This window comes from Pristiophorus japonicus, chromosome 4 (genome assembly GCF_044704955.1).
Source record: "Pristiophorus japonicus isolate sPriJap1 chromosome 4, sPriJap1.hap1, whole genome shotgun sequence".
Classification (NCBI taxonomy): Eukaryota; Metazoa; Chordata; class Chondrichthyes; family Pristiophoridae; genus Pristiophorus; species Pristiophorus japonicus.
This window is the reverse complement of record NC_091980.1, coordinates 210,196,238-210,223,111: the sequence shown is the minus strand read 5'-3', so window position 1 is coordinate 210,223,111 and position 26,874 is coordinate 210,196,238. Positions and strand designations below refer to the sequence as shown.

General features: G+C 43.2%; 1 protein-coding gene across 4 annotated transcripts in view; it reads left to right on the top strand.

Annotated features, from left to right (window-relative positions):
- The window catches only part of hectd1 (HECT domain containing 1), a 118,909-nt gene that overhangs the window by 9,636 nt on the left and 82,399 nt on the right, over positions 1-26,874 (top strand). For all 4 annotated transcript variants that reach the window (XM_070879032.1, XM_070879033.1, XM_070879031.1 and 1 more), the window contains exons 3-4: positions 14,946-15,180; positions 21,294-21,521. In XM_070879032.1, coding sequence (XP_070735133.1) covers positions 14,946-15,180; positions 21,294-21,521 — 463 coding nt within the window. The remainder of the gene's footprint in view (positions 1-14,945; positions 15,181-21,293; positions 21,522-26,874) is intronic.

Sequence of the window (26,874 nt, the reverse complement as noted above, 5' to 3'; positions counted from 1 at the left end):
CTGTACAAGGTATTAGTGAGGCCACACCTAGAATACTGTGTACAGTTTTGGTCTCCGTATTTAAGGAAGGATATACTTGCATTGGAGGCTGCTCAGAGAAGGTTCACTAGGTTGATTCTGGAGATGAGGGGTTGACTTATGAGGATAGGTTGGTCCTTTACACTTTGGAGTTCAGAAGAATGAGAGGTGATCTTATTGAAACATAAGATAATGAGGGGGCTCGACAAGGTGGATGCGGAGAGGATATTTCCACTCATGGGGGAAACTGAAACAAGTTGACGTAGACTTCGAATAAGGGCCACCCATTTAAAACTGAGATGAGGAGAAATTTCTTCTCCCAGAGGGTTGTAAATCTATGGAATTCTCTGCCCCAGAGATCTGTGGAGGCTGGGTTATTGACTATGTTTAAGGCGGAGATGGACAGATTTTTGAGCGATAAGGGAGTAAAGGGTTATGGGGAGCAGGCAGGGAAGTGGAGCTGAGTTAATGATCAGATCAGCAATGATCTTATTGAATGGCGGAGCAGGTTTGAGGGGCCAAATGGCCTACTCCTGCTCCGATTTCTTATGTAATGTTCTCCATTGCCTCCTTACCTTGGGCAGAAAGTTCAAGGAATTGATGGATTTTTTTTCATCAGCTGCTTCTGTCTTCTTAGTTTCCCCCTCCACCTTTCCCAACTCCCAGGTTTTCATTCTGCCCTTTTCTGAACTCAACAACCTGCCACCCAGACTGCTGTATCTCCCTATTGGTGCACTCCTCTTGTCGGTCAATCCAACCACTCCATCCTTTTTCTGCTTTTAACCATGTAACTTGCCCTCCTTAGCCTCACCAATATCACCTACTTATTTCTATTGTTTGGCACAGTCTCTGCATGATTTAAAACTGTCACTTTCTGTTCTCGTCGACCACTTCCCTATCTCTCGTGTTCCCTTTCTTTCCAAAGTCCTGGACACGTCGTACTCTTGCAGATATGGTCCCACCCTTCTTCATTTGATGCCCCAAATCTGGATTCTGCCTGCCTATAGTACTCAGACGGCACTGGTCAAAATTACATACGGCACCTTTTACAATTTACTGGCGGTTTCTTCTTATCCTCGACTTCAGTGCTAGTTTTGATGCCTTTGACCTATGTTGTCTTTGCAGTCCAACTCTGGCGTTGCTTTCTCCTGCTACCCGTCATAATAAAAATGTTACATTGCGACCAGTGGCTTGTAATCTGCTGCTTCGTTCAGCTCTGTATCCTAGTATTCTGTTCTTGATTTGCCTTGACAAAAATGGGATTTGCTTGTCTTGATTTAATGTAGTCTTAAATAAGGCAACTCTATATATTTAAAAATGATATCTGCCAATTATCTCTGGATTGTTTATGAATTTCCTTTGTGCTGCGACACCATTAATGTGTGCAATGGCCAATTCATGTGCCTTGCTGTGATGTAAATACACCTAATCTGCTTATTCAATGTATAAATATCTGCCCTATAAGTATTTTTGTTTTTATATCCATGTCTGGTGTCCAAAGCATAACCTACTGTTTGTTTCCATTGGATCTTCCTTTAATGGTCACATTGACAAACTGCTTAAAACCTACTCTCAGTAATAGAACTCCAACTCACTTATTTTTGTTTGTTGGATTTGGCTGCTGCAAATCTTCTTGTGCCGTGACAAATTTTGGTACCAGGTCGTATGACATTTGCAGAATAGTCTCTTGAGATGTTGTTGAGAGTCTAGTAAATGAAATGTTCCAAGCAATTTTTGAGGTCACATGTGGCAAAATTTATTACTGTTTCAAAAAAAAAGTTGTGATTGGGTGGCACCGTGGAATCACTTGATCGCGAGGATTTTAGTTTAAATTCAGAACAGGCCAATTCAATCTCCAGGTTGTAAGTGCTTTAAGAGAAATAAGTTTTGGAAATCTTGAGCTATTTCCGTGTGGCCTTGAATGCCACAATAAATAATTACTAGTAAATTGGTAGCAATTGGAAATCTCACTCACTTTAAAAACCAGAAGAGTAGCTGGTTTGGATGTGGGAAAAAAATCAGATATAGTGAAGGTTTCTCTTGGGTTAAGGTAGAATAAAAGAAGCTCTGCATCCTGCCCATGCCTTTAATGTACGAAGTTGGAAATGTGATGTATCCCTCACCTTCATGTGCACAAAGATTCATCCCAAAATATCATAACATATTCTGTTATTAAGAGAGAAGACTTGCACTAAAGTTGAATTGTGAAGCAACTCAATCTTTAAGGGCCCAATTTTCCCCAACCCCTTTTTTCGGCGCACTTGTCTTAAATGCGCTGACTTTGTGCGCTGGAAATGGCGCCGAAAAAAAGGGGCCCATCCTGTCCGCTCACCGAGTCTCCCATGTCCCAGCGTGGCGTAGATAGTGAAGTGGGGAGCGGAGCAACAGGCCAGCGCAGAAAGCACTGCCGGCAGCTGCGCGCATGCGCAGTGAAGTCTGCGTGCATGCTCCTCGCCCCCCCCCCCCAGCCTGTCCTGTGGGCTGTCCTGAGGAGAGTTTTGTGGGGGGGGGGGGGAACTTAAAAAAAAACTTGATTCTGGCATAAAGGTAGGACTTCAATTTATTTGTTACTGATTGATTGCTTATTACTTTTTGGCCTTTGTTTAGTGCTTTTTAAGTCGGTGCAGGTCCTCTCGGCTTCCTTGTATTTTTTATTATTGAATGCTTATTTTTGTGCTTTGTTTGGTGCTTTAAATGTACTAACCTGCGCCGAATTCTTAACTGCCCGCAATGTTTTTCAGAGCTGGCCACATACGCTGACCTAAGTCGATTTGGAGTAAGTTTTAGCTGGTCAAAGTGACATAAATGGCCAAAACTAGCATAAGTGTCTGGGAGCAACTCTTTTTGGAAAAAAAAAAATCATTCCTGACTTTGGAGCAAATTTTTTGTGGGAAAATGGCATTTTTTAACACACCAGAAAAAACAACTTGCTCCAAAGAAATTGATGCAAGTCATGGTCAAAATTGGGCCCAAAGTGTATAGCAAATATGTTATTTGCCTCAGATTCGGTGCAATCAGGAAAGTGATGTTAAAATGTGTCGCAACTACAGAGACCATCTGCAGTTAAGGTTCGGACACTCTGTTCCCCTATTAAATATTTTGATACGAGCTAAAAGTTCTTGCATGTAGAATACCTCATCTGTATCTTTTCTAGTTTTACCCATTGATGATGTTGGTGGTGGTAATACAGTTAGTAATGGTAATACAGTGAGGTAATATATTTTTTGTTTTTATCCATGAAACATGGCCAAAAATAGTGATAGAACGAGGAAAGTGGTTGTATGAACTGCCACATTTTGATAACTCAAACCTGTCACTCCTGTAGATTGTGTTTAATATAGAGCTGATCAAGTGTGGTCAGTGCTGGGGATGTTGGCCTGGTCGAGGACGCTAATGTTGGTGTGTCTGTCCTCCCAGGGGATTTCTGGATCTTGTGGAGACATCGTTGGTGGTATTTCTCCAGTGACTTGAGGTGTCTACTGTACATGGTCCATGTCTCTGAGCCATACAGGAGGGGCGGGTATTACTGCGGCCCTGTAGACCATGAGCTTGGTGACAGTTTTGAGGGCCTGGTCTTCGAACACTCTTTTTTCCTCGGGCGGCTGAAGACTGCACTGGCGCACTGGAGGCGATGTTGGATCTTGTCGTCCATGCCTGCTCTTGTTGATAGGAGGCTCCCGAGATAAGGGAAGTGGTCCACGTTGTCCAGGGCCACGCCATGGAATTTGATGTCTGGGGGGCAATGCTGATCAGCTCCGCTGGGCAGGCTACATAGTTCGCATGCCAGACACGAGATTCCCAAAGCAAGCGCTCTACTCTGAACTTGTCCATGGCAAACGAGCCAAAGGTGGGCAGCGGAAACGTTACACGGACACCCTCAAAGCCTCCCTGATAAATTGCGACATCCCCAATGACACCTGGTAGTCCGTGGCCAAAGACGGTCCTAAGTGGAGGAAGTGCATCTGGGAGGGCGCTGAGCTCCTCGAGTCTTGTCGCTGAGAGCATGCAGAAATCAAGCGCAGGCAGCAGAAGGAGTGTGCGGCAAACCAGACTCCCCGCCCACCCTTTGCTTCAACCACTGTCTGTTCCACCTGTGACAGAGACTGGTTCTCGTATTGGACAATACAACCACCTAAGAGTGGAAGCAAGTCTTCCTTGAATCCGAGGGACTGCCTATGATGATGATGATATAGAGAAACTGTAAATCAGTCAGGATGTCACATGGACAAAATATTGCAAATTTTTGAGATTGATGTAAATATATTAACTTTGGAAACTGGTTTATTTCTCAAATATAATTTATTTGAAATTAATTTTAAATATCTTGAGTAAATTTGCTCTGCACCGTAATACCATAACAAGCAATATGATCGTGTAACAACAATATTTTTGGAGTATCTGGATGCTCCAGTTGCCGAGGCTTGCTGACAACTTCCGATTGAAGAATCGATGGTCTCTAACTTATGGAACTGTTGGTGTATATTGCTGTTAGTCGATAATTTAAATAAGTGTTGCATCTTTACTTTTGTATAGACATAAATTTTAGAAACAAAGGGCCCAAGTTTGCCCTCGGGGTTAGAGGTACGGCGACTTTTTAGAACAGAAATGGCGCCTATTATTTACCTTGGTATTCTCCCCTCCGTCCGATCGATCCAGGCCCTTGGCGCAGCGCAGCAGAACATGTGGAGGGTGGAGCCAGGTCCCAGCGCTGACAACAGTGCCGGGACCTCTGCACATGCGCACTAGAGTGTGCACGCATGCCGAATCTGTGCAAGCTGCGTGGGAGGGACCTGAAGAACGCTGCCCCTAGCCCTGACCGAATGTGCTCACTGGGCATTGAAGATCGGGACTCGGGCTTCCCTCCCGTTTAACTCCCTCCCTCCCTCCTGTTCAGCCCTTTTTCCTCACGCTCTCTCTCCCTCTCTCCCTCCTCTCCCCCATTCTTGCGCTCTCGCGCTCCCCCCCTGTTCTCGTTCTCTCTCTCTTCCCCCCCCCCCCCCAACCCCTCACTGTCAGAGACACTCAGACACTTAGGGGGGGGGGGGGTCGTCTCAGCACGCTGTTGGAGGTCTCCCGGTGCTGCAGTAAGTGAGTAGAAACGTAATTTTTTATTTATTGATTTAAAAAAAATTTATTTTTATTTTATTGGTTGATTTATTGATTTATTTATAATTTATTATTGATGGCTCTTAATTTGTAGATGTGAAATGTTTAATGCTTGTAAACCCCCCCCCCCCCCCATCTCTCATTCCCTATGCCTGATTTATAAGTGTAGGCAAGGTTTTTTTTGAGCGTACAAAAATCTACACTTACTCCATTCTAAGTTAGTTTGGAGTAAGTTTTCGCTGCCTAAACTTGCAAAACAGGTGTAAGTGGCTGGACACGCCCCCTTTTGAAAAAAAAAATCTGTTCTAAAATGAAACTATTCTAACTCACTAGAACTGGAGCAAACTAAAATCTGAGAATTGCAATTTCTAAGATGCTCCATTCTAAACTAGTTGCTCCAAAAAAAAGGAGCAACTCAGGCCGAAACTTGGGCCCCATAATTATGCTTTTGCCATTTACCATAATACTCGCTGTTAGACGAAAAAAAATTGCCTTTTGTGAGTACGGTGGTATGAAGTTGGTCATGCTGTGCTAGTTCTTACATGTAAATGTTAACCAGAAGAGTTCAATTGTCTCTTTCCCTCCACCTCCTTCTCTTTCCCCCCCCGCCCCCCCCCCCCCCCAAAAAAAAACCCCAGACCGACCAGCAGCCAAGTAATAATAGCTCATGAATGTGTCTTTTGTTTTTGGTAGACTTTTTGTTTTGCATATTAGTGGTCGATTCCTTGCAGTACTTCAGATGTGTGCCTCCTGTTCTGGTTGCCAAAAAATACTGTTGCTACTCACAGCAGGTTTTTGAGCTTTTTAAAAAAAAAAACAGTAATAAAACATCAAAAAGCAATACCAGACAGCCTGAACAAGTTCAGCCCTGCCTGTATTAAATGGAAACTTAACTTTATAGACTAGCACCACTGCTGCCAAATCATATTATTCCAAGGCACTGTGAAATAGATGCAGACTTTTTAAAAACAAGCCCCTTTCCCTTTGTAGGCACTCATCTGGAAATACTTTACATCTATCTGTGTCTGTTTTGGAGACACAGTTCTGGGTACAGTAACATGATCTGACATAGACTGTGTGTATGTGCTAAGAGAGACCAATTTGGCAATGTTCACTGTAATTTCATTATCCTAAAGACCTCTACTGTTACTCTTTTTATATATCCAAAGTTCAAACTATATTAACATCAAAAATTAAATTTCCTCCTTTTATAAGTACATGCCACATCCCAACCAATAAGAGATGGGCAAACTGGAGCCAGGCATAGAAGGAACCCGCATTTATTTGGTGCAATTCATGTCCTCTGAACATCCCAAAGTATTTCACAGACAATTAACTACTATTGAAGTGTAGTCATTTATTATGTTGGGAAATGTGGCAGCCATTTTGCACGGAGCAAGGTCCTGCAGTCAACAAATGACCAGTTAATCAATTTTGGTGTTGGTTGAGGAATTAATGTGGCCTGGACATCAGAAGAACTCCTGCTGCTTGTTCAAGTGTGATGAGATCTTTCTCATCCACTTGAACAGACAGGTAGGTGGAGCCTTGGTTTAATGTTTCATCTGAAATATGGCACCTTCAATAATACAACAGTGGGGCACTAAAGTGTTGGCCTAGATTTCTTTTTGCTGAAGTTGTGGAGTAGGGCTTTGACCCAGGATCTTCTGACTGAGGCAAGACTTCTATCACTGAGCCAAGCTGATATGTCAGTGTTTCCTTAATGTGATCATGAACTCACTCTGGAAAATTTACAGTGCACATACATGCTTTGGAACAGCTTTAGTGATATGTACTACGTCGCCATATTGTCCCATTACGTACAGTAAATGTTTTGAATTGTACATTTTTAATATTGCATTGGAGTGACAAACCTAACCAGTTGCATAAATGTTTAGCAATTCTGTGTAATTGGATGCCATTAAATTTAAACTCTTCCCAAAAACACTCCTTTATTCACTCTTTTATGCAAAAATAAAAGCTTGTCCTCAAAGAACCCTTTAGCTAAAAGTGAACAAGTTAGTTGTTCCTGAGTGGGTCAGATACTTGGTACTGCAAGTAACCATAACAATCTGTTGCTATATGCAAGAATTGTTGGTTTAAATCAATGTTTTTCAAACTGGGGTCTGTAAAGACTTTCCAAGGAGTCCATGGGAAAAAAAAAACCCCAATCGGTGATCGAGAGCGAGCTGGTGCGGAGCGACCGGGTGCTGCTGACTGGGCCGGTAAATGGTACTGAGGCGGCAGCGGCTGTGCACTGCAGGAAGAATAGGAGAAGGAGAGAAGAGACTGCGCAGCAGCCGTGGCTGCAATGCCACCACAAGCAATAGAAATCGGGGGCAGAAAAGCACAGGGCCAACTGCTCGGTGAGGAATCGAATATCTGTACACAAAGTTCCCAAGCCGGCTGCAGCCGCGCCGAGATACAGCCAAAAAGAACAGGCCCCATTAGTCGGATAAACATGACATTCGATCTGTCTGCACGTGCTCAAGGGCTGGACAAGGAGCAAATTAGACATCATAATCTGGGCAGTACATGAATACACTGAATAACCAATGCATTTGTAATTTAAAAAAAAATCAGTGCTTTAAAATCACTATCATTTCTTTCTTACATTCTTGAGGGATTCCTGTTTTTTGTAAATGTCACCATAGCTATATTGCAGTTCATTGTCAGAAGATCCTGGTGCAGTCGCAATGTAAGGGGGCAATAATAACTTAGATGTGGGGGTCCGTGATTCGTAATCCATTCAGCCATAAAAGGAAAAAATGAAAGATTTGCATTTATATAGCACCGTTCATGACCACTGACATCTCAAAGCGCTTTACAGCCAATGAAGTAATTTTGAAGTGTAGTCACTGTTGTACTGTAGGAAATTCAACAGCCAATTTGCGCTCAGCAAGCTCTCTCAAACAGCAGTGTAATAATAACCAGATAATCTGATTTTGTTATGTTGATTGAACCACAGGTTTAAATGACCATTATTTACTTGATTGCTTAAGTGGCTGAGATCAGCTAACTTGGCGGGGCTTAGAAATTGAAAATGGGATCTTCCTGGTTGGGGTGGCCCAGCAGCCGCTCTGCAGACCACCCCCCCCCCCCCATTGTCAGTTATTAATGAGGAGTGTTGCACTAACTGTTTATCAGCCAAAAACATCTATTGTATTCTGATGCAGCCAGGAGAATTTTGGCATCTGAAATAATTTGTTTGCTGTAACTTAAACTTCTTTCTCTGGTTACACTGATTAATTCTAGGTATGCTGTCTGAAGCATGTGCTGCAATTGATGTGTTTGAAACAGACTCGACAAGATGCACCTTTGCCAAAAAATTTATTTTCCAATTTATTCACTGCAGCCATGCTTCTGTTTAGCTTGAGCTTTCTAGATTCTACCAAACAATGCAACTATGCCACGCTTGAGTAGATTCTAGAATGCTGTGGCAGGTCACAATATGCAAAGTAGAGAAGTTAAGTTCTTGCTACGAAATGCTGAGCTTCTTGTAAATTCATGATTATACTTGGCATAGATTGCAGGCTAAAAATAATTCTATTTGATTTCATGTCCGCAGTTTTTCTGGGCAAAGGTGGATTTCTCTCCGTGTGAAGAGAGAGTTGTAATAAAAAGCTGACTTCACTGTTGTACTGATGTCACAAAGCCATTTTGTTTGTTCTACAACAGGAATCATTAATAACTTCATTTTTAGATCTATTTGTCCTGATGCGGTGTGTTAACTAACATTTGCGAGGTGAGCATAACTTGTGACTTACAAGTTGTTTAATCTCACTTCTGGAGAGATCTATCCAAACACCTAGCTGGAGTTTGTTTTAGTTTCTTTTCCACCTGTTTGTTTATATTAAATTTGAAATAAGGTAAGGGAATAATTTCCATACCAAGTATTCCCCCAGCCTTGTCTTGCAAAAGAGGAAAGTCTCATTTTATACCCTACTCATCATAGGCAGTCCCTTGGAATCGAGGAAGACTTGCTTCCACTCTTAGCATGAGTTCTTAGGTGGCTGTACAGTCCAATATGAGAACCACAGTTTCTGTCACAGGTGGGACAGATGGTCGTTGAGGGAAAGGGTGGGCAGGGAGCCTGGTTTGCCGCACGCTCCTTCCGCTGCCTCCGCTTGATTTCTGCATGCTCTCGGCGACGATACTCGAGGAGCTCAGCGCACTCCCGAATGCACTTCCTCCATTTAGGGCGGTCTATGGTCAAGGACTCCCAGGTGTCAGTGGGGATGTCGCACTTTATCAGGGAGGCTTTGAGGATGTCCTTGTAACATTTCCTCTGCCTGCCTTTGGCTCGTTTGCCGTGGATGAGTTCTGAGTAGAGCGCTTGCTTTGAGAGTCTCGTGTCTGGCATGCGAACTATGTGGCCTGCCCAGTGGAGCTGATCAAGTGTGGTCAATGCTTCAATGCTGGGGATGTTGGCCTGGACGAGGACTCCAATGTTTGTGCGTCTGTCCTCCCAAGGGATTTGCAGGATCTTGCGGAGGCATCGCTGGTGGTATTTCTCCAGCGACTTGCGATGTCTACTGTACATGGTCTACATTTCGGAGCCATACAGGAGTTTACACCCTACATAGTCGTCTTGAAAACGTACTGTTGCAGCAAGTTGCCAACTAGCAAGAACGTTTGCTTTTCTAAAGATGAGGCACAGGATTTAAAATGTGTCTGAACAAATTTTGGCTGTTCCAATGGTCATACCAATTGGGCTTTTTATGGATTAAAGGGCATTTTAAGTATCCCTGAATTGGGAAATAAACCATGTAACTTGTCAAATATGCATATGGCACTGACTGGAACTATAGCATATTTTCTAACCAGGAGAGAACATATACTCTTTTGGAGAAATTTTAGATTTTACAAGTGCTTAAGAAGTCAGACTGTCATTTTAAAATTATCGTTAAGGACCTGGATAACAGACTTCCACATCGTTTTGTCATGTATGCAGACCATGTATACTAACTCTAGTGTCACAAGGTGTGCCACCAGAGGGCACTGCGGTGGGAGACCTGAGGGTCACCTGCATAGGTGTGCAGGTCCCAGTATAAAAGGCTGCCCACCATGCTTGTGCCTCACTCGAGTTACAATAAATGGGACTAAGGTCACAACAGCTCAAGAACAATACTAGACCTTGTGGAGTCATTCATAAGAGTATTAAAGACATAACAGTTTTTAACTATCCTAACTGTTTAGCAATAAAATGGTTCTGGGAGAGAGTGTAGAATGTCATTTCAGCCTTCACTGGTCCCTTGCCAGGTGGCTATTCTTCATTGCTAAATCTAGACAGTGGCTATTTGATGTTGGAGGACATTGGAGCTGAACATTCCCATGTGCATTTCAAGCAAAGTTTTGCTGGATAGTGACTAGGAGTTGGAATTTTGGGGAATTTTGTTCCTCAGCCACGCAAACAAATGGGTGCCAAGACCATTTATACCCCAGTTGTACAGACACCCCCTACTGCAATCAACCAACAGCATAAGCATGATCTTCCTGATTTTCATGATAAATCTATTCTAAGTATGCTGTTGTACAGAGTGGTGGGCATACAGAAGGGAGATTAGAAAGCCAGTGAGAACTTACAGAAAAAGAGAGAAATAATGAAGAAGAAAAAAGACAAACCAATGTAAAAACAATACATATTGAGCAAAAAAGAGAAACAGAAATTGGAACAAAATATTCCAGAATATTTAACTTTTAGCAAAATGGAAAAGGAGGAGGGGTAGCCCTGATGATAAATGATGGGATAAAGACAGTAGAGAGAAAGGATCTGAGCTCAGAAAATCAAGAAGTAGCATCAGTTTGGGTGGAGCTAAGAAACAGCAACGGGCAGAAAACATTGGTGAGAGTTGTTTAAACAGCAGTTGTAATGTAGGGCAGAGTATAAATCAGGAAATTAGAAACGCATGTAATAAGGGTAATAGGGTAATCATGGGGGACTTTAATATACAAAAGGACTGGGCAAACCAAATTTGCAGTAATAGGGTAGAGGACAAATTCATGGAATGTATATAAGATAGTTTTCTAGATCAGTATGTTGAGGAACCAACTAGGGAACAGGCTATTTTAGATCTAGTATTGTGCAATGAGAAAAGGTTAATTAATAAGCTTGTAGTAAAAGGGCCTTTAGGGAAGAGTAACCATAATATGATAGAATTTTATATTGAGCTTGAAAATGATTCAGTTGAATCTGAAACTAGGGTCTTGAATCTAAACAAAGCAAACTATGTAGGTATGAGGGGCCAGTTGGCTAAGGTAGGTTGGGAAACTACATTTAAAGGTATGATAGTAGACAAGCAATGGATAGCATTTAAAGAATTAGTTCAAAATGTACAACGAACATGCATTCCTTTTAAGGCACAAAAACCTCACGGGAAAAGTCGTCCAACCATGGCTAACAAGTTAAAAATACTATTAGATCAAGAGGCTTGTAATGTTGCCAAAAATAGTAGTAAGCCTGAGGAGTGGGAGGATTTTAGAATTCCGCAAAGGAGGACCAAGGAATTGATAAAGGGAAAATAGAATGAGAGTAAACTAGCAAGAGACATAAAAACAAACTGTAAAAGCTTCTATAGGTATGTAAAAAGGAAAAGATTAGCAAAAGTAAATGTGGGTCCCTTACAGGCTGAGATAGGAGAAATTAGAATGGGGAATAAGGAAATGGCAGGGAAATTAAACAAATACTTTTGTCCACCTTCATGGAAGAAGATGCAAAAAAACTTGCTGGAAATAGTGGCAATCCAAGGGTCAAGTGAGAATGAGGAACTGAAAGAAATTGGTATTAGTTTAAAAAAATGGTGCTGGAAAAATTAATGGGACTGAAAGCCGATTAAATCCTCTGGACCTGTTGGCATACATCCTAGGGTTTTGAAAGAGGTGGCAATAGTGGATGCATTGATTGTCATCTTCCAAAATTTTATAGATTCTATAACAGTTCCCACGGATTGCAAGGTAGCAAATGTAACCCCACATTTGCTACCTTCCAAGAGATAGGAGAGAGTAAGCGGGAGACTGCAGACCAGTTAGCCTGTTACCAGTATTAGGGAAAATGCTAGAATCCATTATTAAGGACGTGGTAACATGGTACTTAAAAAAGAAAAATAAGATTGGGCAGAGTCAACACGGAATTATGAAAGGGAAATCATGTTTGACAAATCTGCTAGAGTTTTTTGAGGTTGTAACTAGCAGAATAGATAAGGGGGATGTGGTGTATTTGGATTTTAAGAAGGCATTTGATATGGTGCCACACAAGAGATTATTAAACAAAATTTAGCGCTCATGGGATTGGGGGTAATATACTAGCATGGATTGAGGATTGGTTAACGTACAGAAAACAGAGTAGGAATAAACGGGTCATTTTCAGGTTGGCAGGCTGTAACTAGTGGGGTACCGCAAGGATTTGTGCTTGGGGCCCCAGCTATTCACTGGTTTGGATGAGGGGACCAAATGTAATATATCCAAGTTTGCTGATGATGCAAGGCTAGGTGGGAATGTAAGTTGTGAGGAGGATGCAAGAAGGCTTCAATGGGATATAAGTAGGCTAAGTGAGTGGGCAAGAACATGGCAAATTAAATATAGTGTGGAGAAATGTGAAGTTATCCACTTTGCTAGGAAAAGTAGAAAAGCAGAGTATTTTTTAAATGGTAAGAGATTGGGAAATGTTGGTGTTCAGAGGGACCTAGGTGTCCTTGTACACACATCACTGAAAGTTAACATGCAGGTACAGCAAGCAATTTAGAAAGCAAATGGTATTTTGGCCTTTATCACAAGAGGATTTGAATATTAGAGTAAAGATGTCTTACTGCAATTATATAGGGCGCTGGTGAGACCACACCTAGAGTATTGTGTACAGTTTTGGTCACCTTACGTAAGGAAGGATATACTTGCCATAGAGGGAGCGAAACAAAGGTTCAGCAGACTGATTCCTGGGATGGGGGGTTGTCCTATGAGGAGAGATTGAGTAGATTAGGCATATTCTATAGAGTTTAGAAGAATGAGAGGTGATCGAATTGAAACATACAAAATTCTTACAGGGCTTGACTGGGTAGATGTAGGGAGGATGTTTTTCCCTGGCTGGGGGAGTCTAGGGGTCAAAGTCTCAGAATTAGGGTTCTGCCATTCAGAACTAAGATGAGAAATTTCTTCACTCAGAGGGTGGTGAATCTATGGAATTCTCTACCCCAGGGGACTGTTGAGGCTCAGTCATTTAGTATATTCAAGACCAAGATCGATTAGATTTTTGTATATTAAGGGATATGGGGATAGTGCAGGCAAGTGAAATTGAGGTAGAAGATCAGCCATGATCTTATTGAATGGTAGAGCAGGCTAAGGGGGCAAATGGCCTGCTCCTGCTCCTATTTCTTGCGTTCTTATGGACAAAAACTTGCAGATTTAGAGATTGTGAACTGGCAGACACGGTTAAATAGACAGACCCACAATTTGAATAAAAATTGTACGGAATGAAAGTGGATTAACTCGTGCTATAAATAATATGGACTAAAATGAGCAACCCTAAAATATATATACTCTCAAGTACTTCATATGATTGAAAGGAAAAATGTCTTGCTTTTCTGGAGATTCTCCACCTAAATTCCTGTGTTAAAGTTTACAGATTTTTTAATTGAAGATGTGAAGGGATTGGTTCAAATAAAAATGTTTATTTTCTAAATTATATAGACATAAGATATTTCAAGAGTCATTAATATTATCATTGACTGTTAGTCAAATGAGTTAAAACACAAACAGCTCAATCATGATGTTTTATTCCACACACTGTCATAAATGGAAGAGTAGTTACGCCATTGGATATAGTTCCCAGTAATCTCTCCTACACTGCGAAATTTGTTTCTTTGGATAGTTTCCTGTCTCAAAAAATCATATTTATTACTAAATTAATTAAGATACGAAATAAAAGGGCAGAATGGAAAGTTGATGCTTCAGTTGAAATTTGCTGTGTCTGTGTGTTTTTGGGGTGTAGAGTGAAATGAATTATCATTCACTATGTCTTCAAATATGCCTAGTAAAGACTTGGGTTGCATAGTAGATGAGTGCAGAGCTCTATGAGCAGATTTCTATAAACTCTTATTAAATTGAAGAGCAAGAAATGTTAAATGTAGCTTAATACAGGTGCAACATCCGGAATCATCGGGACTGAGTCCGTGCCGGTTTTTGGGTTTTTCCGGATTTCAGACAAGAAAATCAATGGTCTGGAATCCTCGACCGAATTCGTGCCGGTCTTGAAGCGATGGGGGTCTGAAATACGGCAAAACCCAAAATCCGGCACAGATTCGGTCGAGGATTCTGGATTTCAGACTATTGATCTTCTTGTCTGAAATCTGGAATCCTCGACTGAATTCGTACCGGATTTCGGACCTCGCCAATTCATGATGCTCATCGCCACTCACCGATTGACGATGCTCCTCCGTTCGGCAATTCCTGCCAATCCTCCCCTCCTCGCCACCCGCTGATTCCTGTGGACCTCTGGTGCTGCGCTTTATACCGATTTCCTCATCCCTCGTTGCCTGATGTTGCCATTTTGGCTGCCTCAAAAATGACGGTTTTCGGACAATAATTCCTGACAACTCCATCTGGGATGCGCAAAATGTCCGGTTTTTGGACAATTCCAGTTTTTGGAGTTCCGGATTCGGGACGTTGTGCCTGTATAGTGATGCAGTATTTAGTTGCTGATTGGTGACTTGTTGAGGTTGATCTCAAATTCTCTCATTAATAGAACAGCAAAAATTAAATTACTACATTTAGTAACATTACCTGTTGATAGATGTAGTCCTTTTTAAAAGTGTTACTGATTTTTGTTTTTGTAGGTGCCCTCCTCGTACTTTTCTACCAGCTCTATGCAAAATTTTTCTGGATGAAAGTGCTCCTGACAATGTGTTGGAGGTGACAGCACGTGCCATAACGTACTACTTGGACGTATCTGCTGAGTGTACACGAAGGATTGTTGGAGTGGATGGAGCCATTAAAGCACTTTGTAATCGTTTGGTTGTAGTTGAGCTCAATAATAGAACCAGCAGAGACCTGGCTGAACAGTGTGTGAAGGTAATGAACACCTTTTTGTAATTGATTCCATTTTGTAAAAAATCTACAGACAAAAGTTTGTTTTTTTAAGTGTTGGAACTGGCCTTTTACTTCTGGAACCTGGAGTCAGATCCAGCCCAAACTGATGGGATGCACATCACTTCTGCATGCTGCCTGTCAAGGTCCATGGGCAGTCACAATATCGTTTCTACTTGGCATGGGCAACAGGCTGGCTCTTTGGGAATTACAAACAATGTTACACTGGTGCAATAGGCAGTTTTAAGAAAGGAGCGAGAGAGAAAACTGGTAATTATAGACCGGTTAGCCTGACATCAGTAGTGGGGAAAATGTTGGAATCAATTATTAAAGATGAAATTGCAGTGTATTTGCAAAGCAGTGACAGGATCGGTCCAAGTCAGCATGGATCTATGAAGGGGAAATCATGCTTGACAAATCTTCTGGAATTTTTTTGAGGATATAACTGGTAGAGTGGATAAGAGAGAACCAGTGGATGTGGTGTATTTGGACTTTCAAAAGGCTTTTGACAAGGTCCCACACAAGAGATTGGTGTGCAAAATTAAAGCACATGGTATTGGGGGTAATGTACTGACGTGGATAGAGAACTGGTTGGCAGACAGGAAGCAGAGAGTCAGGATAAACTGGTCCTTTTCAGAATAGTACGCAGTGACTAGTGGGGTGCCGCAGGGCTCCGTGCTGGGACCCCAGCTATTTACAATATACATTAATGATTTTTAGATGAAGGAATTGAGTGCAATATCTCCAAGCTTGCAGATGACACTAAGCTGGGTGGCGGTGTGAGCTGTGAGGAGGACGCTAAAAAGCTGCAAGGTGACTTGGACAGGTTAGGTGAGTGGGCAAATGCATGGCAGATGCAGTATAATGTGGATAAATGTGAGGTTATCCACTTTGGTGGCAAAAACACAAAGGCAGAATATTATCTGAATGGTGGCAGATTAAGAAAAGGGGAGGTGCAACGAGACCTGGGTGTCATGGTACATCAGTCATTGAAAGTTGGCATGCAGGTACAGCAGGCAGTGAAGAAGGCAAATGGTATGTTGGCCTTCATATAGCTAGGGGATTTGAGTATAGGAGCAGGGAGGTCTTACTGCAGTTGTATAGGGCCTTAGTGAGGCCTCACCTGGAATTATGGGCTCAAGTTTCGGGCCGCGCCTAGAACGGCGCAGCGCGGACCTGGATGCCTGTTTTTTGCACCTGAAAGTGTGTCAAAAATATACCTGCACATTCTCCGGCTCCCTGCAGGTCCTTTGCAGCTCGGCGCAGCGCAGCATGAGCTGTGAGGGGTGGAGCCAGGATCCTGCGCTGAAATCAGTGCCGGGACCTCTGCACAGGTGCGCTACAGTGGGCGCGCACGTGCAGTAGCTCCAGGCACCCGAAACTGTGTGGGAGGGGCCCGAAGCACACAGCCCCTAGCCCTGGCCGAATGGTCTCACTCGGGCTGCGAGGATCAGGCTGCACCTCCCTGGTCCAGCTCCTGCTCTGGCTCCAGCTGGTGCTCTCAGCCCCCCCCCCCCCCCCACTGCTCCGGCTCTGACAACCCCCCCCGCCAGCTCCGGCTTCCCCCGGCCACCTACCTTGCTGGGGGCGGGCCCTGCCCGAAGTCTTGGGCCCGGCTTCTTCATGTCAGCCTGGCCCGTTCAGCCTCCTCCTCTCCTCTCTCCTCTCCTCTCCTCTCCCCCTCCCTCCCTCTCTCACTGTCAGAAACACATAGACACTGACGGATAGAGAGAGTGACACTGACGGACAGACAGAGAGTGAGAGAGACACACACAGACAGAGAGAGACACACTGGGGGAGGGGGGGGGGGGGCACTGTCCCAGACCCAGCCCCAGCACGCTGTTGGAGGGCACCCGGTGCTGCAGTCAGTGAGTAGAAAATGTTTTTTTTATTGATTTAAAAACATTTTTTTTTAAATTTATTTTATTAGTTGATTTATTGATGTATTTATCATTTATTATTGATGATGGCTCTTTATTTGTAAAACTGAAGTGTTTAATGTTTGTAAACTTCCCTTTAAGCCCCCCCTCCCCCATTCCCTACACCTGATTTGTAACCTATGCCTGATTTTCTAAGTGTAGACAAGGTTTTTCTGAGCGTACAAAAATCTACACTTTCTCCATTCTAAGTTAATTTGGAGTAAGTTTTCACTGCCTAAACTTTCAAAACAGGCGTAAGTGGCTGGACACAACCCCTTTTGGAAAAAAAAAGCTGTTCCAAACTGAAACTGTTCTAACTGACTAGATAGAACTGGAGCAAACTAAATGCCGAGAATTGCAATTTCTAAGATACTCCATTCTAAACCAGTTGCTCCAAAAAATCAGGAGCAACTCAGGCCGAAACTTGGCCCCATGGTGTTCAGTTTTGGTCTCCTAATCTGAAGAAGGGACGTTCTTGCTATTGAGGGAGTGCAGCGAAGGTTCACCAGACTGATTCCTGGGATGGCAGGTTTGACATATGAGGAGAGACTGGATTGACTGAGCCTGTATTGACTGGAGTTTAGAAGGATGAGAGGGGATCTCATAGAAATATTTACTTCAACTAAAAAATTATTTTACCTTTCACAATTTTCAGTTTTTGTGATGGAATTATAATGGCTGTATTGTATGGTGGATTTTTTGTTCTGATTGGTCCATGATAACCACGTGGTATTATTGGTTATGTCATTAACGGGTGCTGATTGGAAAGTACTTTGTAAACCTGCACTTCCAACACACAAGATTTTATTTTATAATAGGGAATAAAATGACATTTGATATGCACACTAATGCATTGAATTATTCTAGCTAAGATTTTCCAGATGAATCTTGGGCAGATTCTTGCTTCGAAGTAGGGCCACTAAAATGTAATTTTGAATGATTAATTGTTAAAATATGACTGTGCCAAGTAATACTGACTTCCAGACAGAGGTCAAGTTCACCAAGTATTTTGGTAGACTAAAATTCTGCAGCAGAAACTAGTCCTTATCCCCTGCTGATTGCTAATGAGGCAAAAATGGTATTTCCCAGAAGTTATATGAAAAGTACCATTGACAGGCCTGATGACATGTTCTCTTTTCACTCTCCCTTGAGAGACTTCTATTTTAAAAAAAAAAGGAAAAATATCTTTTTCTAAAATTGGTGGGTTGGGAAGATAATTTTAACTCTGGTCTTGTTCATTAACACTCAAACCCAGATTGCAATTGAAATTACTATATCATCAGTATCCTAAATGAATGGTTTCTTGTGAGTTGTAACAGAATGGAAGTATTGGGGCAGCTTGACTATAATGGGTACTTCTTGTAGCTAGGGATTCTTGTAGTGTCTGATTAGCTCAACAAATTTAGCTTTGCGTTACTTCACACTGTATACTTAAAATTCAATGTGTTATTGTTGGAGCTCAGTAATTATACAGGATTTATTTACAGGTTTTCTTTAGGCCTAGTTTGAATAGTACATTTACACGTGTTATTCACTCTCCTTGATTTGACAGTATATTGCTACATATTCTGGACAGTGTTCGAAACCTAGCGAATGAACATTGCGATAATGGCTTGAAGAAAAGTTTTTTTCCAGCAAAATCAGTCAAAGGACTTTCTCAACTTTGGGTGACCTCACACATCTGACTTCATCACAACTCTTTGACTCCACTCAAACATAGTTATTTTAAGAAAAAAATATGTTTGAGTTTAAAAAAAAAAATTGCATGGCATTTTATGTCAATAATATTGACATTGACAGCCATTGGAGCGACAGTTCCAGGATTTGAAGCCCAGGTGATTGAACTGTTGAATGTTAAATAAGAACAGAAACTGTTCTTTTAAAAGGTACTTGGATGTGCACTTAAAGAGCTGTAACCTATAGGGCTACGGACCTAGTGCTGAAAGATGGGATTAGGCTGGGGTAACTATTTTTCGACCAGCACAGACACAATGGGCCGAATGGCCTCCATCTGTGATAATTTTTTATGATTCTATGAAACAGAAAATGTTGGAAATGTACAGATCAGCAGATTAGTCAATATGTAAAAGAGAAATGCAAGTTAATGGTTTGCATGTAACCCGTGGTCAGAGTTGGTCCGTGTATCTGAAACATTGACCTGTCTTTTTCTCTCTCACATATTGATTGATCTGCTGGTCTGTCCATTTCTAACATTTTCTGTTTCATGCAATCATCAAAAATTATCTCAGATAGAGGCCATTTGGCCCATCGTATCTGTGCTAGTCGAAAAAGAGTTACCCAACCTAATTCCACCTTCCAGACTAGGTCTTTAGCCCTGTAGGTTACAGCTCTTTAAGTGCACATCCAAGTACTTCTAAATGTAGTGAGGGTTTCTGTCTCTACCACCCTTTTAGGCAGTGAGTTCCAGACTTGCACCCCCTCTGGGTGAAGAAATGTTTCCTCATCTCCCCCCAATCTTTCTACCAACTACTTTAAATCTATGCCCCCGGGTTATTGACCCCACTGCTCATCATCATCATAGGCAGTCCCTCGAAATCGGAAGACTTGCTTCCACTCTAAAAGTGAGTTCTTGGGTGACTCAACAGTCCAATATGGCAATTACAGTCTCTATCACAGGTGGGACAGACAGACAGTCATTGAAGGAAAGGGTGGGTGGGGAGTCTGGTTTGCCGCACGCTCCTTCCGCTGCCTGCGCTTGCTTTCTGCATGCTCTCGGTGACGAGACTCGAAGTGCTCAGAGCCCTCCTGGATGCTCTTCCTCCACTTAGGGTGGTCTCTGGCCAGGGGTTCCCAGGTGTCGGTGGGGATGTTGCATTTTATCAAGGAGGCTTTGAGGGTGCCCTTGAAACGTTTCCTCTGCCCACCTGGGGCTCACTTGCCATGTAGGAGTTCCAACTGGAGTGCGTGCTTTGGGAGTCTTGTCAGGCATGCGGGCAATATGGCCCGCCCAACGAAGCTGGTCGAGTATGGTCAGCGCTTCGATGCTGGGTATGTTGGCCTGATTGAGAACACTGACGTTGGTGCATCTGTCCTCCCAAGGGATTTTTTGATCCTGCTACTAAGGGAAAGACGTCCTTCCTATCCACTCTATCTCGGCCCCTCATAATTTTATACACCTCAATTAAATTCCCCTCGGCCTCCTCTGTTCCAAGGAAAACAACCCCCAGCCTATGTATCCAATCTTTCTTCATGGCTAAAGTTTTCCAATCCTGGCAACGTCCTCGTAAATCTCTGCACCCTTTCTAGTGCAATCACATCCTTCCTGTAATGTGGTGATCAGAACTGCACGCAGTACTCAAGCTGTGGTCTAACTAATGTATACAGTTCTAGCATAACTTCCTTGCTCTTGTATTCTATGCCTCAGCTAATAAAGAAAAGCATTCTGTCTGCCTTTTTAACAACCTTATCGACCTGTTCTACCTTTTTAAGGTCCCTCTGTTCCTCCACACCTCTCAGTATCCTCCCTTTTATTGTGTATTCCCTTGCCTTGTTGCTCCTCCCCAAATGCATTACAGGTTGAACCTCCCTTATCGGCACCCTTGGGACTTGGCCTGTTCCGAATAAGGGATTTTGCCGGATTAAGGGAGGTCATGCCGAGGGGGGAGGGAGGCGGCCTGAGGTAGAGGAGGAGGTCGGGCGAAGTGTCGGCGGGCCCCAAAGCTGGGGTGGAAGTTGGCCGCGTTCTGTGCATGCACCTCCAGCCACCAGAATCCTGCCGGACGAGGGGTAGCGCTGGATAACGGAGTCCCGGATAAGGGAGATCCAACCTGTACCTCACATTTTTCCAGAATGAATTTGCTATTTTTCTGTCCTACTGACCAGTTCATCATTTTAGTTCCAACATTTATTGCTTTCTTGTTTAATTGATGGACCTTTTATAAAAAAACTACTTAAAGCTGGTAAACAACTTAATTTCTGTTTACGTAAGTGCTGTATTCTTTTCCAACTGCTATACAAATATTGTTTTGTCTCTGTTAAAAGCTCTTTGCGTTATCACTTTTTCTTCAAATGTCATATCTTAAACTTTTTGATTCTATTAAGTAATTTAAATTATTGGGAGTGAATAAATTGTGATTCTTGTGAAGAATTTGTATTTATTTTTGAGCTTTTTACTTGTTTATCATTAACTTGTATATTGCATATGATCTAATTTTACAGGTACTTGAACTCATCTGTACTCGAGAATCAGGGGCAGTATTTGAAGCAGGAGGCTTAAATTGTGTGCTAACCTTTATACGGGATAGTGGTCATCTTGTTCATAAAGACACATTGCATTCTGCAATGGCTGTAGTTTCCAGACTATGTGGGAAGATGGAGCCTCAGGATTCATCACTTGAAACTTGCGTGGAATCTTTGTCTAGCTTATTGAAACACGAAGATCCTCAAGTAAGTAGAGCGAGGAACCAACCTTCAGTGTCTTGGCAGCATTCTTTTTATATAGTTACATTTTAACAAGCCGACAGTTTTAATTATTCTCCCTCCATCTCTTCAAAAAATAATTCTTCTACGATACAGTTTCTTTTACACATTCCTAGGCAGTGAGTGTTGGCTTGCTACTTAACTGTGGGGCATCACCGACTGATCCTGTTGTCATTGCAAGTTTGTATGTGTGCAATTTCCAGCAGGGATGGTCCCTCGTTGACCATTCTCTCATTAACCTTGATGTGCTCAGGCTCATTATAGGACCACATTGACATCTAAGACGAGGAAGGCTAATGTGCACATCTAGGCCCCAAGTTTCGCCATGATTTGCTCCTGATTTTTAGGAGCAACTGGTGTAGAAAGGAGTATCTTAGAAATCGGAATTATCGCCATTTAGTTTGCTCCAGTTCTAGTCAGTTGGAACAGTTTCACTTTGGAACAGAATTTATTTTTCAAAAGTGGGCGTGTCCGGCCACTTACGCCTGTTTTCAAAGTTTCGTCAGTGAAAACTTACTCCAAACTTATTTGGAATGGAGTAAGTGAAGATTTTTGTACGCTCGAAAAAACCTTGTCTACACTTTAGAAAATCGGGTGTAGGTTACAAATCAGGCATAGGGAGTGGGGGGGGGGGGGTTTAAAGGGAAGTTTACAAACATTAAACACTTCAGTTTTACAAATAAAGAGCCATCATCAATAATAAACGATAAAAACATCAATAAATCAATCAAAAAAAATTAATATATATTTTTTTAAAAAATCAATAAATAAAACATTTTCTACTTACCGACTGCAGCACCGGGAACCCTCCAACAGCGTGCTGGGATCCCCCCCCCCAGTGTGTCTCTGTCAGTGTCTCTATCTCTCTGTCTGTCTGTGTCTCTCATTCTCTGTCTGTCAGTGTCTGTGTTTCTGACAGTGAGGGGAGGAGTTGGGGAGCAGAGGGAGGGAAGGGGGGAGGCTGAACGGGCCGGGCCTGAGACTTCGGGCAGGGCCCGTCCCCAGCACCAGATTTACAGGTAGGTGGCGCCGGGTCGGGAGGGTGGTGGGAGGGAGGTCCGGTCGGTGGGGGGGGGAGTCGAGTCGGGTGCGGGGGGGGTGGGAAGCGGGAGTCGGGTTGGGAGGAAGCAGGAGCTGGTCGTGGAAGGAGCCTTATTCACTCAGCCCCAGTGAGGCCATTCGGCCAGGGCTAGGGGCTGCGTGCTTCGGCCCCTCCCACACAGTTTCGGGCGCCTGGAGCTACTGCACATGCGCGCCCACTGTAGCGCGCATGTGCAGAGGTCCCGGCACTGTTTTCAGCGCAGGGACCTGGCTCCGCCCCCTACAGCTCGTGCTGCGCTGCACCGAGCTGCAAACAACCTGCAGGGAGCTGGAGAATCTGGAAGTTTTTTTTAGGCGAACTTTGTGGCGCAAAAAACGGGCGTCCAGGTCAGGACTGCGCCGTTCTAGGCGCGGCTCGAAACTTGGGCCCCATATGACCAGCATTGGTAGATTCCTGGAAGATGCTCGTGCTATTCACATCGCATTCATCTGTATTTGCATTTTGAAACTTGCATTATGCTGCAGTGGCACAAGGGGATGATGTGAAATGTTGCGGAACCTACTGCAGGCAGTATTTGGATGGTCAGTCACTACACGCACATCTCTCCCAGAAGATTTCTAGTGTCATAAGACCTGGATGCAGGTCTCCTGCCTACTTTCTGTGCAGAAATAGAAGAAACTAAGATGGGGTGGAAAATAATTTCATGACACATTTTCTTGCCAATTTAAATGTTTTAAGATGGAATGCAGAGTATTTGAACACAATCCTGGAAAGAATGTGGTTGTGTTGATTTGCTGCAGAGGTGAAAAAGAGCAACCTGCAAAGTGATGTTTTCTATTGATGCCAAGAAATTACTGAGATATTACAAAGAGGAGCAGCACTTTTTTTTTGCTAGGGTTGGGGTCGGGTGGTGGTGGTGGTGGGGGCGGAAGGAAGGGAGGTTTTAAAATAAAACGTAATTAAAATAAAACACAGCTCTCTAAAATGGAAAAGTTTAACTTTGGGCTCGATGATTATTAGATCAACTGATGTTTTCATACTTTCTGGAATTGATATATTTGTCTCCCATTTTCATTCTGTTCAGTGCAACTTCTGTCCTCCAATTGGTTCCCTGCCCTGCTCAACTTCAGTTAGGGAGCCAGTGCTCCTTCCTCTCGTCCTTCATTGAGAGAAAGCAACTAATTATGATTAAGAGGCTAAATCAGGTTCCACAGTGATATCCTGTAAGGGCTCCTTTAAAAAAAATTAATTTGATTCGTTCCGGGATATGGGTGTCGCTGGCAAGGCCAGCATTTATTGCTCATCCCTTGATAAGGTGGTTGAGATCCACCGCCTTGAACCATTGCAGTCCTTGTGGTGAAGGTACTCTCAGTGCTGTTGGGGAGGGAGTTCCAGGATTTTGACCCAACGACAATGAAGGAACAGGGATATATTCCCACGTCAGGATGGTGTGCAACTCGGATGGGAAATTGCAGGTGATGGTTCTCCCATGCACCTGCTGCCCTTGTCCTTCTAGGTGGTAGAGGTCGCAGGTTTGGGACGTGCTGCCGAGAAGCTGTGGCGAGTAGCTGCAGTGCATCTTATAGATAAGAACATAACATAAGAAATAAGAACAGGAGTAGGCCTTACGGCCCCTCGAGCCTGCTCCGCCATTCAATAAGATCATGGCTGATCTGATCATGGACTCAGCTCCACTTCCCTGCCCGCTCCCATAACTCCTTATCCCCTTATCGTTTAAGAAACTGTCTATTTCTGTCTTAAATGTATTCAATGTCCCAGCTTCCACAGCTCTCTGAGGCAGTGAATTCCACAGATTTACAATCCTCAGAAGAAATTTCTCCTCATCTCTGTTTTAAATGGGTGACTCCTTTATTCTAAGATCATGCCCTCTAGTTCTAGTCTCCATCAGTGGGAAGATCCTCTCTGCATCCACCTTGTCAAGCCCCCTCATAATCTTATACTTTGCGATAAGATCACCTCTCGTTCTTCTGAATTTCAGTGAGTAGAAGCCCAACCTACTCAACCTTTCCTCATAAGTCAATCCCCTCATTTCCGGAATCAACCTTGTGAATCTTCTCTGAACTGCCTCCAAAGCAAGTATATCCTTTCGTAAATGTGGAAACCAAAACTGTATGCAGTATTCCAGGTGTGGCCTCACCAATACCCTGTACAGCTGTAGCAAGACTTCCCTGCATTTATACTCCACCCCCTTTGCAATCAAGGCCAAGATTCCATTGGCCTTCCTTTTTGTTTCATGCACAAGTACCCCCAGATCCCACTGTACTGCAGCACTTCGCAATCTTTCTCCATTTAAATAATAACTTGCTCTTTGATTTTTTTTTCTGCCAAAGCGCATGACCTCACACTTTCCAACATTATACTCCATCTGCCAAATGTTTGCCCACTCACTTAGCCTGTCTATAGAAACATAGAAACATAGAAAATAGGTGCAGGAGCAGGCCATTCAGCCCTTCTAGCCTGCACCGCCATTCAACGAGTTCATGGCTGAACATGAAACTTCAGTACCCACTTCCTGCTTTCACGCCATACCCCTTGATCCCCCGAGTAGTAAGGACTTCATCTAACTCCCTTTTGAATATATTTAGTGAATTGGCCTCAACTACTTCCTGTGGTAGAGAATTCCACAGGTTCACCACTCTCTGGGTGAAGAAGTTTCTCCTTATCTCGGTCCTAAATGGCTTACCCCTTATCCTTAGACTGTGACCCCTGGTTCTGGACTTCCCCAACATTGGGAACATTCTTCCTGCATCCAACCTGTCCAAACCCGTCAGAATTTTAAACGTTTCTATGAGGTCCCCTCTCACTCTTCTGAACTCCAGTGAATACAAGCCCAGTTGATTCAGTCTTTCTTGATAGGTCAGTCCCACCATCCCGGGAATCAGTCTGGTGAATCTTCGCTGCACTCCCTCAACAGCAAGTATGTCCTTCCTCAAGTTAGGAGACCAAAACTGTACACAATACTCCAGGTGTGGCCTCACCAAGGCCCTGTACAACTGTAGCAACACCTCCCTGCCCCTGTACTCAAATCCCCTCGCTATGAAGGCCAACATGCCATTTGCTTTCTTAACCGCCTGCTGTACCTGCATGCCAACCTTCAATGACTGATGTACCATGACACCCAGGTCTCGTTGCACCTTCCCTTTTCCTAATCTGTCACCATTCAGATAATAGTCTGTCTCTCTGTTTTTACCACCAAAGTGGATAACCTCACATTTATCCACATTATACTTCATCTGCCACGCATTTGCCCACTCACCTAACCTATCCAAGTCACTCTGTAGCCTCATAGCATCCTCCTCGCAGCTCACACTGCCACCCAACTTAGTGTCATCCGCAAATTTGGAGATACTACATTTAATCCCCTCGTCTAAATCATTAATGTACAATGTAAACAGCTGGGGCCCCAGCACAGAACCCTGCGGTACCCCACTAGTCACTGCCTGCCATTCCGAAAAGTACCCATTTACTCCTACTCTTTGCTTCCTGTCTGACAACCAGTTCTCAATCCACGTCAGCACACTACCCCCAATCCCATGTGCTTTAACTTTGCACATTAATCTCCTGTGTGGGACCTTGTCGAAAGCCTTCTGAAAGTCCAAATATACCACATCAACTGGTACTCCTTTGTCCACTTTATTGGAAACATCCTCAAAAAATTCCAGAAGATTTGTCAAGCATGATCTCCCTTTTACAAATCCATGCTGACTTGGACCTATCATGTCACCATTTTCCAAATGCGCTGCTATGACATCCTTAATAATTGATTCCATCATTTTACCCACTACTGAGGTCAGGCTGACCGGTCTATAATTCCCTGCTTTCTCTCTCCCTCCTTTTTTAAAAAGTGGGGTTACATTGGCTACCCTCCACTCGATAGGAACTGATCCAGAGTCAATGGAATGTTGGAAAATGACTGTCAATGCATCCGCTATTTCCAAGGCCACCTCCTTAAGTACTCTGGGATGCAGTCCATCAGGCCCTGGGGATTTATCGGCCTTCAATCCCATCAATTTCCCCAACACAATTTCCCGACTAATAAAGATTTCCCTCAGTTCCTCCTCCTTAATAGACCCTCTGACCACTTTTATATCCGGAAGGTTGTTTGTGTCCTCCTTAGTGAATACTGAACCAAAGTACTTGTTCAATTGGTCTGCCATTTCTTTGTTCCCCGTTATGACTTCCCCTGATTCTGACTGCAGGGGACCTACGTTTGTCTTTACTAACCTCTTTCTCTTTACATACCTATAGAAACTTTTG